At 36.6% G+C, this 13,995-nt stretch overlaps 1 protein-coding gene across 2 annotated transcripts in view; it reads left to right on the top strand.

Moving 5' to 3' along the window:
• The window catches only part of map2k5 (mitogen-activated protein kinase kinase 5), a 62,345-nt gene extending 53,244 nt beyond the window's left edge, over positions 1-9,101 (top strand). For both annotated transcript variants that reach the window (XM_084108573.1, XM_084108571.1), the window contains exon 22: positions 7,010-9,101. In XM_084108573.1, coding sequence (XP_083964699.1) covers positions 7,010-7,120 — 111 coding nt within the window. In that variant the 3' untranslated portion in view covers positions 7,121-9,101. The remainder of the gene's footprint in view (positions 1-7,009) is intronic.
• The last annotated feature ends 4,894 nt before the right edge of the window (positions 9,102-13,995 follow it).

Below are 13,995 nucleotides of genomic sequence, written 5' to 3'. Positions count from 1 at the left end.
GCATCAGTGTGAGGATGCTTTGTGTGTTTGTGAAGGGCACACGGCTATTAGTTGCTCTCAGATAAAAAAGTGCTTGAGCATTGTGATATTAAACCCTTTTAAATTTTTCCATTTGAACTTCTTTAAAAAAACGTGTACATTTTAATGTTCTTGTAAATGTAAGCACTTCTTTGAGGCTTCTTCTATCAGGTTATATGAAAGGGATCACAGGGAGCAAAATCTACAGGAACTTTTAACAATGTGAAGTTTGTTGAGATTGTCAGCCAGAGGTTAATTAAAAACTGCAACAAGACTTCTGATGCATTTCTTAGCTCTGTAAATTAGTAATGAAAGAATTCACATACTCAAAGTTGAATAGAAGCCCCCTAGTGAATACAAGGGAGGGTGTAGGTTTTTAGTGTATAAGGCTGCGTTCACACTGCAGGGCTTAATGCTCAATTCCGATTTTTTGAAAAAATTCGATTTTTTTGCAAGGCCGTTCACATTTCCAATTAAATGCGACCTTTTGTGATCTCCTGTGTGAACGTGAAATGACCCAGAAGTGACCCGCATGCGCAGAAGAGTACTCAACGGTCAACGACGTCACTTGTTGTTTGCGGAAGTAGCTAAACTTCAACTAACTGTGATTCCACAGACAGCGCAGTCCACAATAATCTGACTGCTAATGCAGAGATGCTGCACACTGTGGCCCTGTTTACACCTGGTATTAAGATGTGTTTTAGTCGATCGGATCACAAGTGGACGATGCTGAATACAGGTGTGTGCGGGGTCTAAAACGTTTTGAGCTTGTCCACTTTCGACCACTTCCAGATGTACTCCAAAACACATTTTACCGGATTGCTTTCGTAGTGTGAACGCTCATGTGGTCAAATGTGTTCGAACAGCCACAAAAGACCGCCTACTGATCTAATGCGTAAACATTATGGGAAGCACGCTAGCCAGACGGGATTTAAACTTTGTTGCCTGAAGACAAATGTTTGATTTGAAGATGAAAACATACCAAGCACAATGTTCTCTCACCATTCCTGATTTCTAATGCGCACTCACAGTGTTCGGAGTGATCTTGCTGCTATCAGAGCTCTCCTTATGTTTTCCGTCGTCTCCGGGCGCATTCATATGTAAATTGCACTAGCTTATTTTGTCCATTAGATCAAAAAATCTGAAAAAAACATACATTTACCTGCCCATAGACCCTCCCCTTGAAGAAATCGGGACAGAAGTGATTGAAAGTGGACAAAAGAGACACCAGGTGTAAATGGGTGTGTGTGTGATACCTTCAGTGTTTGCTCTCTCATCGTCTAGTGATAGACAGACAACATTTAACTCATCATTCTGAATATAGATGAGATTGTGGGATGTTTTTGTATCTTCTTCATCCTCTAATATCAGATGTCTACGGTGGCCGAGAAGTGCAAAACAAACCACAATTCTGAAAACAAAACAACAAATTTATAAACGCAATGAAAAGACTAAAAACAAATGAACAAGTTAGAAAACACAATAACAATTCTGAAAACAAATCAGAAAACACAACGACAAATCTGAAAACAAATTAACAAGTCAGAAAACACAACGACAAGTCAGTCAAAACGGAATAGGTAGATATATGGCAAATGGAATACTGGCCGCTGATTGGACGAGCCATCTGTCAATCAAGACATGCAGAAAGTGCAGCAGACTGCGGCAGAAGAAAGTCGATTCGCGTGTGCATGCGTAGATATTAGCTGTATCATCTGCAATATTTTTTTTTTTATTATGTGCGAGGCTGCGAGCTGACATTATCGAGTATGTCACTCACTAAAAACAAACATAAACACAATTAGAATGCGGTTATAATGCCCCTAAAATTCCAGGGAAATGCCCCTGCATGAGCTTTTGTCTTATATAATATGGTAGCCTATATTAATTTTATACAGATCAATAAACAAGAAGTTAATATTGTGAATTACAATTTGTCACTCAAGGGAGACTCGAACTCAGGTCGTTCGTGTCAAAAGCTAAATCTGCTGTTCTTGCTACACGCCACTCTCCCAATTTACCAGATCGAGTTCTTTTATAATTTTGTCTGACCAAACCAGATAGTGGTAGGAAGATTTTAATATGAAAAGTTTTTTTTCTCCATAATAATCGCACTAAATTAGCCGGTTAAATAGACAGCTCTAATATTTACACATGCACACGCGAATCGACTTTCTCCTGCCGCAGTCTGCTGTACTTTCTGCATGTCTTGATTGACAGGTGTCTCGTCCAATAAGCGGCCAGTATTCCATTCGCAACATATACCTACCTTTTCCGTTTTGTCTGACTTGTCGTTGTGTTTTATGACTTGTTAATTTGTTTTCGGAAATGTTATTGTGTTTTCTAACTTGTTAATTTGTTTTTAGTCTTTCCATTGTGTTTATAAATTTGTTGTTTTGTTTTCGGAATTGTGGTTTGTTTTTCACTTCTCGGCCACCGTAGTAGTCTGTATGCTAGCACTGTTAATAAAACATATATCACTGTTTATTTTACTTTTTATTTTTTTAAAGAAATTAATACTTTTATTCAGCAGGGATACTAAACGGATCAAGTGACATTTAGAATTTACAAAAGATCTCAAATATATTTCAAATAAATGTTCTTTTGAACTTTCTATTCTTCAAAAAATCCTGAATCATGTTTCCACATAAGTATTAAGCAGCACAACGGTTTTCAACATTGATAATAAAAGGAAATGTTTCCTGAGCATATCAGCATATTAGAATGATTTCTGAAGGATCATGTTGGATCAACTTTATCCAACTTTTTTTTTTCACTCAGTTCTGGAGATCCAGGTTTTTTTGTTCCTGTAACGTGTAATCTCTTAGTTTTAGTTAGATGCAGTGCAGTGATTGACATCTTTCTCTCTCATTGTCAGTCAGCCTTTTAGCACCCTTTGTCCCCTCCTGGCCTTTGCCACCCCCCGCCCCTTTCCCTGCGGGCTGTCCGGGGGGCTCAGCTGCAGTAGCCTCAGCCAGGGACAAAAAGCTGAAAGAGTCCTACAAACTCGCAGAATCTGTCACAGCGCTCCTATATCCACCCCCACGTTTCCTGATTACGTGGGCTGATGAGCTAAGGAGCGATTGCTTGTGTTCATGTGTTTTAAGACCCATGGGAGCGGCTCTTAAAAAGACACAGTCTCTCTGAATGCCAGCGGCCTGTGCCGTGGGGATTGGGATGAGAACAGGCTTTGAAAGCCCTCTGACACCGCTCTGACGACTTGTTTACACATTAGCACGCTGAGGAGCTTCTTGAACTCCCCGGAGGGTAATCCTACCTTTTAGCTCTCTGATACTGTGTCTGTCTGCCATCCCTCCTTCTCACCCACCCCCTTGATAATGGGGGGTCTTCAAAGCTGCCGGACTCTCTTTGCCACAAAGACTTGGTCAAATGTTAGAGCTCAGAAAATCAGAATAACTCAATTTCAATTTAGCTCAGGCAGTTTTTAAAGTCTGTCAAAAGCCACCTTATATGGGTTTGTCTTTAAATGATCAATTCCTCTTAATAATTCCGGTTTACATTAATGATTCATGGAATTAATCCATTCCATTAATGATTACTTTAGTTTTTTTTAAATGATTAAATGTATGGAAAGAAAATAATATATTGGTTGGTAAGATTTTTGAATGTTTTTAAAGAAGTCTCTTATGCTCACCAAGGCTGCATTTAAATGATCAAAAATACAGAGCAATAGTGTAATGTTATGACCATTTAAAATAACTTTTTTAGCATATTTTAAAGTATTGTAATGTATTCCTGTGATGGCAAAGCTGAAATCATTCTCACATGTCCTTCATAAATCACTCTAATATGCTGATTTGTTGCTCAGGAAACATTTCTTATTATTATCAAAGTTGAAAACAGTTGTGCTGCTTAAAATTTTTGTGGAAATCGTGATACATTTTTTCAGGATTCTCTGATGAATAGAAAGTTTAAATCTAGTCTGACCTCAGACAATAGTGTATTTTTAACTATTTTATCTATGATATCTGTGATATTATGATATTTTAACTATGATATTACTGAGTTTGTAAAACACAGACCTGTTTTAGTGATGTAGAAATCTTTGGGTGTTGTTAAGGTGCTTGTGTTTCATAGGTGTTGGTAGCCAACCCTCCCATCTCACTCACAGATATAGCTTAAAGTACCCCTGTAGTCAATAATTGTATCCCTTAAAACTCATCATTGATCACCAAAATTGCATATTTAAGCGTTTTTCCTTGGGAAAAAAAGTCTTCGTGCCTTAAAATAGCTTGAATGTTACTCTACACCCTTGCCTCACCCTTGTTCTATGAATATGCAAATTAACTCGCCTCCACTCACTCACACCAGATCAGAGATCCACTCGTTGACGTGATTGGTTACAAGTTAGTTTGTGACGTCAGAAACACCAGCGATTTCAAACTGCGTTTCTGAGACTGTCTTTGATTCACTGCAGTTTTAAGGAGAAAATACTCCGCAATGGCGTTGACTTATGAATTTGCACACGGTTCGTCTTAAACCATGTTAAACACCACATAGGCATATAAACAACATTGAAAACTTGATTTTCACCACAGGGGGAGTTTAACTATAAGTGAAGTAGACCTACCCTGCAGCTTTTTAATCCAGATAGATGGTCTGTCCCATGGTGACTGCTGAATTAAAAGATCAGCATTTATGAAATCTTAACATTGTCATATACATCGTCCTGTATCCAGAGGGAACAGGTCGTTAGTATGCAAATCTGAAAAGACCTAGTTATTACTCCGACTTCTTCACCTTCCTTACTCTGTGTCTCTCTCTCGTGTTTTCTCTCGGCTTCAATATCAGCCTTACACACACACACACACACACAATGACACGCATTACGCCGAGCTGTCGCTGTTCACCAACACATTCTAATGAGGTGATGACCAACCACTTGTTATAATTGCTTTGGACTCTTTAATTTTCAAGCTTATTAATCATATGTAGAGTTATTTAAAATTGCATAAATTAATCTTAGATTAAAAAGCCTTTAACAGACTCAAAACAATTAAAGAGAGAGGTGAGATTTCCCCTGGGTTTGGCAGTTTTACTTTAATAGAGAATTCAGGTGATTATCACACTTTGATATGAGGCTGTGATTAATGTAGCCACACTTTTAAATGAGATTTTGCCTTTTTTTGTTGTTTTTTTTTTGTTCACGTGTTCACGGAGAGGTAAAGCAGGGAGACGATAATGACCTAACTAACAGAGTATTTATACTGCCTCTCCACTCTGCAAGTGTGCTAAGCTAGCAGCAGGTGGGTTAATTAATGGAGGTCCTGTTTCTGGCATGCTCCAGCACACACTCATACACGGAACAGAGGGACACACAGGTGGTGCGCTTTGTGTGTTTGTGATCCATCTCAACACATCCAAACAAGCGGGTGACCATCTAAGCTCTGATTTATTTCAGGTCATCGGGCACACACCCAAATGTACGTGTTTGCATTAGTTAGCAGACCCGCACATCCTATCAACTTGCTTTCTGCTAGATACGTGTCCGTTCTTGACATTTATTGTTAATGTGCTTAAGCTCTTATTGTTTCTTTTAACTTTGGGCACTTTTATGTCTGAGGGTTTTATTAAAACTTTTTCGATTTTGCTAAATGCGGTTTTGAATGCAATTATTATTATTATTTTTTTGTGGCTACTTTTCAAGTGTCTTTTATGTAGCAAAAAAAAAAAGTTTTATCCTTGTCCCAGAAATTGAAAGTCTACTGCAAAAAAGTCAATAATTACACAAATTTGAATATTTATTGTGTGAAAAAGATTTATATCAATTAAACAAAAAAGTTTTTTAAACTCTGAAAAGCTTGAGATGAGAAAAATCAAGGTAGATATCGCTTGTGAGTTTCATATTTAATCATAAGTTTTATCCCAGTGAAGCTGGAATCAAATTATGCAAAACTTATTAAAGTTTGTGTATTTAGGGCACATAAATGCAAGCTTTGAAAACAGCCTGAGTTGGTCATTTTATTTCAAATGTTCGTTCCATCACAGACTGTTATTAAACCATGAATGACAATTTGTCAATTTGAAAATGACAATTTCTGCTGTCTATTAGTGGACAATTTTAAGTAGTGAAAGAGTAAAAAGTGTGTTTTGAGAGACTTCATTTCCGAGTTCAAACGAGCCCATAGCTGAAGAGTTATTACATGAATTCTCTCCATTCTCCCTGGCCTCTTCTGTCAGGTCAGAAAGCAGGTCCTCACCCGAGCAGAGGCAGAGCTGGTTGTGGATCTGGCAGCGAGCGTTGGGCTGCCCAGGCTGTGTGATTGATGAGATGGGTGGCTGGTAGGACTGCCCTCTCCAACACTCCAGCACTGAGAGTGATTAACCTCACTGTGGCACAGGCAGAGCTCACCATTAAGAGGACAGAACGATTGATGGTATAGCGTTGTCCTCGTTGAGAGAGAAAGAAGGAAAGAATGAGAGGGGATGATGTGATGGTGAAAGGGTATGAGAAGATCATCAATACCGTGTTGAGAAACAGTTGTTGCTTGTTTGCTAGGATCTATCTGCTTTTTCAGCTTCAGTTCAATTTAGCTTCGTTTCCCCCTCCATGTACATCTCCTCATTAGGGCTTCCTAATGATTTTGCATTTGAATCACTGTCATTCTATTGCAAGTTGAACTATTTAATACCAAGTACTTAAGAGGCTTTGCCAGAGAAATTAGGGCTGATGTGCTTATTTACGCTGCTCAATCTGTTCATCTCTGTTGAACATGTTGAAACCAGTAGGCATCACCTTGGCATGCACACGATTGGCAGCCATATTGTATCAGTCCTTCTCGTTTTTATGGTACACTCCAGTGAGATTTGTCATGTTTCAGAATGATTCGTTTATATATCAGCTATTTGAACAAGTGAACATAATTGTTGTTCACTCTCCATTACTAATTTATTTTGCTGTTATGAATCAGTGAAGAATCACATTGCAAACTAAAAATCATTTATTCATCTGCCTCCTTCTGTTTTTCAGGATCACCCCTTTATCGTGCAATACAATGACGGCAACACTGAGGTTGTGTCCATGTGGGTGTGCCGCAGCCTAGAGGACCGCAAAGCCCAGCAGGCACAGATACTCATGTGAACAACAGTGGCACAGGATGGAATTATGGGAGATGGTGTCCATATTTCCTTACTTTATTCTTCCACTGAACCCAGAAAAGCAGCAGCTGAACTTGCAGCTCTTCCTCCCATGCTCGAGTTTAACGGTGCACGGTGAGACAACTGCTACGAGTCTTATTATGCTAGCATCCTGCACAAGAGGATTTTAACCGTATGTATAGGTTTGCATTGATGCAGCAAATCTTTAACTTTGTTCTTCTGCAGTGGGTTTCTTTTCACTTTTTGTGCAGATTCCAAAGTAAATGTTTTCACAGAAGATCCTTGCGGGGGGCTGTTGCTCGCTCGCTCCACTCGAATCGAGTAAAAAATGGTGTCTCTGTCTGTACTTAAAGCCACAATCTGGTTTTGCCAAAACATTGTGGGCATGTCATAAATCATCTCGAGTTCAGTGAAACATTACAGTTTTCAAATATATGGGGGTGTGTCGAGCATTGCTCCCTGCTGCAGTGCGAGTCATGCTGCTGTTGTTTTAAAAGCCACTTTTTGTTGAGTTTCACAAATGGCCTGCCACTTGTGGCGATACCCTATTGAAGTTAGAAAAATGTGATGCCTTGTTGTTACAGTAGAAGGCAGTGGATGGCAGCTTGTGCAGATGAGCTTTTAGATAGTCCAGCAGTAGCCGACTGTAATGCTACATTAGATGCCAGCAGTTTCATGAAGTGGTTCATGGGAATTGATTGCTTTGATTAATGCAATCCCATTTTTTAAGTTCGTTCCATATACTTTTAGCTCTAAGTACGCTACTGTTTGAAAGTTTGGGGTCGGTACGGAAATTTCAAATGCTGTTAAGCAGCACAACTATTTTCAACATTGATAATTATAATACATATCAGCACAAAATCAGCATATTAGACTGATTTCTGAAGGGTCATGTGACACTGACGACTGGAGTAATGATGCTGATGATGCTGAATCCTGGTCACAGGATTAAATTACATTTTAAAATGTATTCAAATGGAATATTTCACAATTTTACTGTTTTTAATGTATTTTGATCAAATAAATGCTGCCTTGGTGAGCATAAGAGACTTCTTTCATAAACATTTTTATAAATCTTGCCGACCTCCAACTTTTGAACGGTACACTATTCTTCATTTCAAAGTTATACAGGAAATGGGATGAGTCTAGCCATTTGGAAAATAAAAATTAACTTCAGTTGAGAATTTAGATGAGAACCTGTGAATTCTCTTAGATCACATTAGCTTAAGACAGTCTCAACATATTCCTCTTCATATTAGCACAGCAGGACCCACTGAACTGTTGCAAGAATGGTAATAGTGACTCTTAAAATCCCATATCACCCCTTTGAAACTGAATTCGCTTTTCTCTTGTACTTCATGAAATATTAAGCAAACTCCCATTACAACTGTATGCATCTGAATTAACTGACTTCATTTGTCTGAGGATTTTATCAAAGCAAATCCACAACCTCTTTCATTAGCCACACCAAGCCATAACACCTGCCTTCGTTTCTGATATTAGCCATTTTACTGTCTCATCAGTATTACTTTAAAGTTGTTGTTTTTTGTTTTGTTTTTTTTAATTGCAAGATCAAAATGTATTTTCTTATTTAGATATTGTGGTTCATCAGTGCCTGTGTCTGTTGAGAAAATATTCAGAATTATTACTGGATACGACTCAACACAGTGGAAGAAGAGTTTTTCTATATAATGGCGAATATGTATAGTTCTGAAAATGTAGTTGTCACATACCAAAGCCAAATACATTATATTGTTGATTTTTTTTTAAAAAAAAACTGTATCTTAAGTTATATTATTTGTTGCTAATATGTAAAACTATCTCAAATAGTTACTTAAAAATGAATTAAAGATAAAAAAGACAATTGGAAAAACAAAATCTGTGAGGAGGAAAACAAACATGTGACTACCTAATACTGTTTGCACATAAAGGGGATTTTTCTAAATAAAACTTTTCAGATCTCATTGTTTCATTTATCTGCATTTCATAATGTTTTCCTACACTCTTGAGAAAAATGGTTCTAAACAGTACCAAATTAGGGTTCTTTGGCTTGTAACAATAGCAGAACCCTTTTTGGTGCTAAGTAGAACCATTTTAATAAGGTTCCATAAAGAACCATGCTTTGAAAGGGCTATAGGACCTTAATGGTGGTATAAATAACCTTTTCAACAATATTTAATTTCATTAATATTAGTATCTTCATATTATTGTTATTATTACTATTATTTATATAAATTATTTATTAATATTGTTTTTTAGTCCCCTAACTGCCTGGTCTTATATCTTGTTGCATCTATTTGGGTAAAACAGCATGTTGTGTCAATTAGGTACTTTTATTTTTTTATTGACATGGCAGATTGTAGCAAAAATTACAGTGGTCTAATAACAGTTGTTAGCTGAATACATTAATAAATAACAGTTGACATTGAACACGATATAGATGTAATGAAGACCAAGTTCCAGTGAAATATCTTCACAATCCCCTATGATGTCTTTACGTCCTTCATTATGTGTGTATTCTGAGTGGCAGTTTCTCTCTGCAGATGATGAGGTACGGGACAGCATCTGAAATACACAACTGAGTTTAGAGTTACATTGTGTCTCTTCCATTTGATTAAGTAAAAACAATAATGTTTGTAGTGGCAAACAATTTTCTAATACTGAATAAGAGACAAACAGGTATCAATTGTCTTTAACAATTATTTATTCCCTTGCAAGGAAAGGTCAGCAGTCATACAGTCATACAAAGTGCCTGCAGAGTGTGACAACGAGTGGGGGGTATCCTTCATTCTTTATAGTTGTTCCTCCCCCAAGGTTGTTTTCCAGAGGCTACATCAAGATACATCTTAGCCATAACTAACATATTGTTTAGATTTGTCTATTATACTTAATCATATTACACCCTTGAATGGAGACTCTCTGTCTCGGTCATACATTCAGTCACATTAACATTTGTCCGGTCATATATACATAAGGACATAGACATACATATATTAATAAGAATATGTATCAACACTACATTCATCTGATTATCATCATATTTCTAAGATTCTATGAATATAATAAAATGCAAACATAATAGAACATTACATTTCTTCCACATGTTCATGAAGGCCAAAATTAGCAAAAATGGACAGAATGGGCCCTTTACCATGTTAAAAGGAAAAAGTGATATAAAAGCATGAGATGGCTTTAATGTTTTTTTGTAGCTGGTGTGTTTAAGCATAAGGTCATAATAAAAAAATAATAATAATCAAACAATATGGATCATAAATTCCATATCTCTGTTACTTACTTTGTGGAGAAGAGAAGATGAGTATCCTGAACAGAGCTGCTCACACTTACATGTTCTGTTAAACTAAAAAGAGAAAAGGACATGATTGTTAGGAAATGATTGTTACAATTTTTAAAGTTATAATTTATAGACATTTTAAGAAAGAAATCATTTACCTGTTGAGAGTATGTTGACAGTCTGTGTATAGTTGTATAGCTGAGCTCCAGAAAATCAGTAGTGAGAAGGCTTTGACAGTTAAAGATTTAAAAAACAAAAAGGCGGGAATAAAGAACCCTAAACTCAAAGAACCATTTCAGCATATAAAGGGTTCTTCAGGACGATAAGGTTCTAAATAGAACTGTTACTACGTGTGAATAACTTTTAAAGAACCATTTTTTTTTTTGTGTGTGTGTGTGTATTTTTCAGGGTATGAACTTTATATGGATTTATATGATTTGTAAAGAAAACTTGTGCTGGTGTTCAAAGCACATCTCTCCAGACCCTTTGAGGTATGAATCATGTCTGAAACAAAAACATGCAGGGTGAGTTTTTCTCGGAATAAAACTCCACAATGCAAGACTGTATGGATTTGACCATGAAATGTTTGATTAAATGTAATTAAATGTGGCTATCTGTATTCTGAAAGCCTGTTTAAGTTATTTATAAGATAAATAATTAATATAGTATTATAAACCTACTTCCATCTTCAAGGACTATTCATTTAAACATACTCCTCTGGATTAAGTTTATTCCTCAAATGATTAGCATTACATAGTTTACACTGTGTGTTTGAAAGGATGGTATTTGATTACACATAATTCATTAGTGGTCATGGGATGCAGTTTTGGTCCAGTGTTTTCAGAGTGTTGGGGTCCATACAGGATGACTACAATGAGGAGGACAGGAATCTGATACGGAGGTCGGAGTCACTCTCCTCTCCACATGAGTGCATATTGAACCGGATCAGTGTTAGTGTTCACTTACACAGTCCAACCTTAATGTTTACAACAACACTGCATCGGATGTGACATTATGGTGATCAATACAAAAAGCATAATGAATATCCAGACAGAATGATGTTAGAGAGAATTTGTGTGTGTGTGTATGTATATGTATATATATGTATGTATATATATATATATATATACACGCACACACACAGTCCTGAGCAAACGTAGTATTTTCACCAAAAAAAATGGTTTTAAGCTGGAGCTAGGTTCGTTCAAGTTGCCACAGTTCTTCTGGATTTAGTCTGTCTCAGTTTTTTTTTTTTTTTTTTTTTTTTTTGTTTCTTCATGTAATCCCAGATGGACTCGATGGTGAGATCAAATCTCCATGTGGAACAGATGGGCTGTTGTCAGACTCCTTGTGCATACAAAAATCTCACTGGATTATTACAATTAATGGCTAAATGAATTTTTGAAAATGTAAACTGATATTTCCTACTGACACTACAGTAAAATATATAAATAATTTGCTTAAAACAAATGTATTTTCTGAAAATACTAACATTTTGCAACAAAGACTTTTGCAAAGCATTGATATATATATATATATATATATATATATATATATATATATACACACACACACATTTTTTAATAAAAAAAAATTTGTGCAATTTTTGCTATATTCTCTCTCTCTCTCCATATACATATACATATATATATATATATATATATATATATATGGGGTGAAGAAGATTAGGTAGTCTTTGTTAATGAAAAATATAGCCAAACAATTATAAGTAATTTTGTCCCACAGACGCATTTTAGGGTCAAACAGCAGTCCAATCAAACAGCCAATCAGCAGTCCAGTCTCGTTAGAGCAGCGGTATATTATGCCTATGTGGACCCCCAGCCCAGCAGCACCTATAAAGACCCTCAGTATTCCTCCTCCTTCAGCTGTTGGGGCCCATATACTGATGCACTAATGCGACCTTTTCTCCTGCAGTCCAGTTTGATTTGCGCGGGGGCCGCACGAGCACTGAAGGACCTGTTCACAGCCATTACCAAGATTCCTTTATCAATGTCTAGTAATTAAAATGTCACCACTTAATTTTCAGGCCATGGTGAACCTCTTGTAGCAATCCTTTCCTAATAAAAACAGTAATCGAAACGCTATTTTCACTCGAAACAAAAAGGTTGCGGCAGGCGACTCGAGGGGTGTCAAGGCGACAGAGATCAATATGAGAGAAGCTGATTGATCTCGCGCTAAAGTGAAATTTATTGGGGTCGTGCTTTTATACTGCGCGGATATAACGGTGACTGTAGAACACTGCTTTTCAGCTGATGCGTTTATTAAACCTCTCTTGCTGAATTAGTCTCCCTTTGATTTATGTGCCAATCTTCGCAATGACCTCAAGGACAGGATCTCTTATTTTTCTAAAACACACTGGTTTAAATCTGAAGAGGTTCTTATGTGAACTTGTTAGTGAATGAGCTTCGTGGTAAAATAAAATTATAGATTTGGTTTAAGATACCACCAGGGAAAAATAATAACAATAATTGCGTAATTTATATAGACTTAAAGATGTTATTCAGCATGTTTAGCTGAAAGTGCTTTTTAAAATTCAACCTTAAAAAATCTAATCGCTGTGGAAATAATGAGTTGCCTGATCTCATTGTCATTGCCTTTAGTTCTCTGAAACGGCAACCAGAGGGCATCAGTTCAAACTGTCCGGCTGATGATGGCATTAGCCTTAAAAGGCATTCCTTTAAAAAGAACTGCTTGTGCCAGACTCACTTTAATAATTCTGACTAGGCTATTCTATTTCAAAGACGTTGTCCAAACCAGTTTTCACCACACTGACATAGCTACTGAAAAATAAAGATAGTTTACTTCGGTAATATGGTAAATTCTGATATTGGACTAGATCTCATTTCATTGAATTGTTTCCTCCCACCACATTTGCTTCATAACTTCATGTAACTAATTATCTTTTTTACAACGTATTTAATCCTAATGTTATGCAAAAAGATCATATGCAGGGCGACATTTAATAAAGACGTTTTTCCCCCCAATTCTTTCTTAGCTACTGGCCTATATAAAGTTTCTTTAATTAGTTTACTCATGCCCGTGTAATATAATAGCGCGTATATTAATGAGCCAATAATGGCATATGTTGTCCTGAAACACAATATTTATCGTATTGATTCAACCGTTATGTAAAAACAATCATTGATTATTTAATAGCATGTCAAAGAGCACATCAAGTTTAATACAGTAACCTGGTTGGTACTAAAATTAATAGGACATCGTAATAGGCTATACTAGGCAACCTTTAAATTAATATAAATGCCTTTTTGTTTGAGAGCTTTTAATATTGTGAGGAGGTACATTACACATTTTAAAGGGATATTCTTCTAAGGTCTGATTAAATGATGGCAGGATGGCTTGTTTAAAAAGGGTGTTGTGGGAGGATCCAGTCTTGTAGGACATGTGAGCCCCTGTCTCCCCTCCATAAACGCTAACAATGCTGCAGAGTCTGACCACTAAATAATTCACAAGAAAGGAATAATTACAGAATAAAATTGTAATTATTGTTGGGCCAGAACGAAGCTTCTTGGTTGTGAAAGAAGACA

This window comes from Abramis brama, assembly GCF_963993115.1.
Source record: "Abramis brama genome assembly, chromosome: 3".
Taxonomy (NCBI): Eukaryota; Metazoa; Chordata; class Actinopteri; order Cypriniformes; family Leuciscidae; genus Abramis; species Abramis brama.
This window is presented reverse-complemented; position numbering and strand designations above follow the sequence as displayed.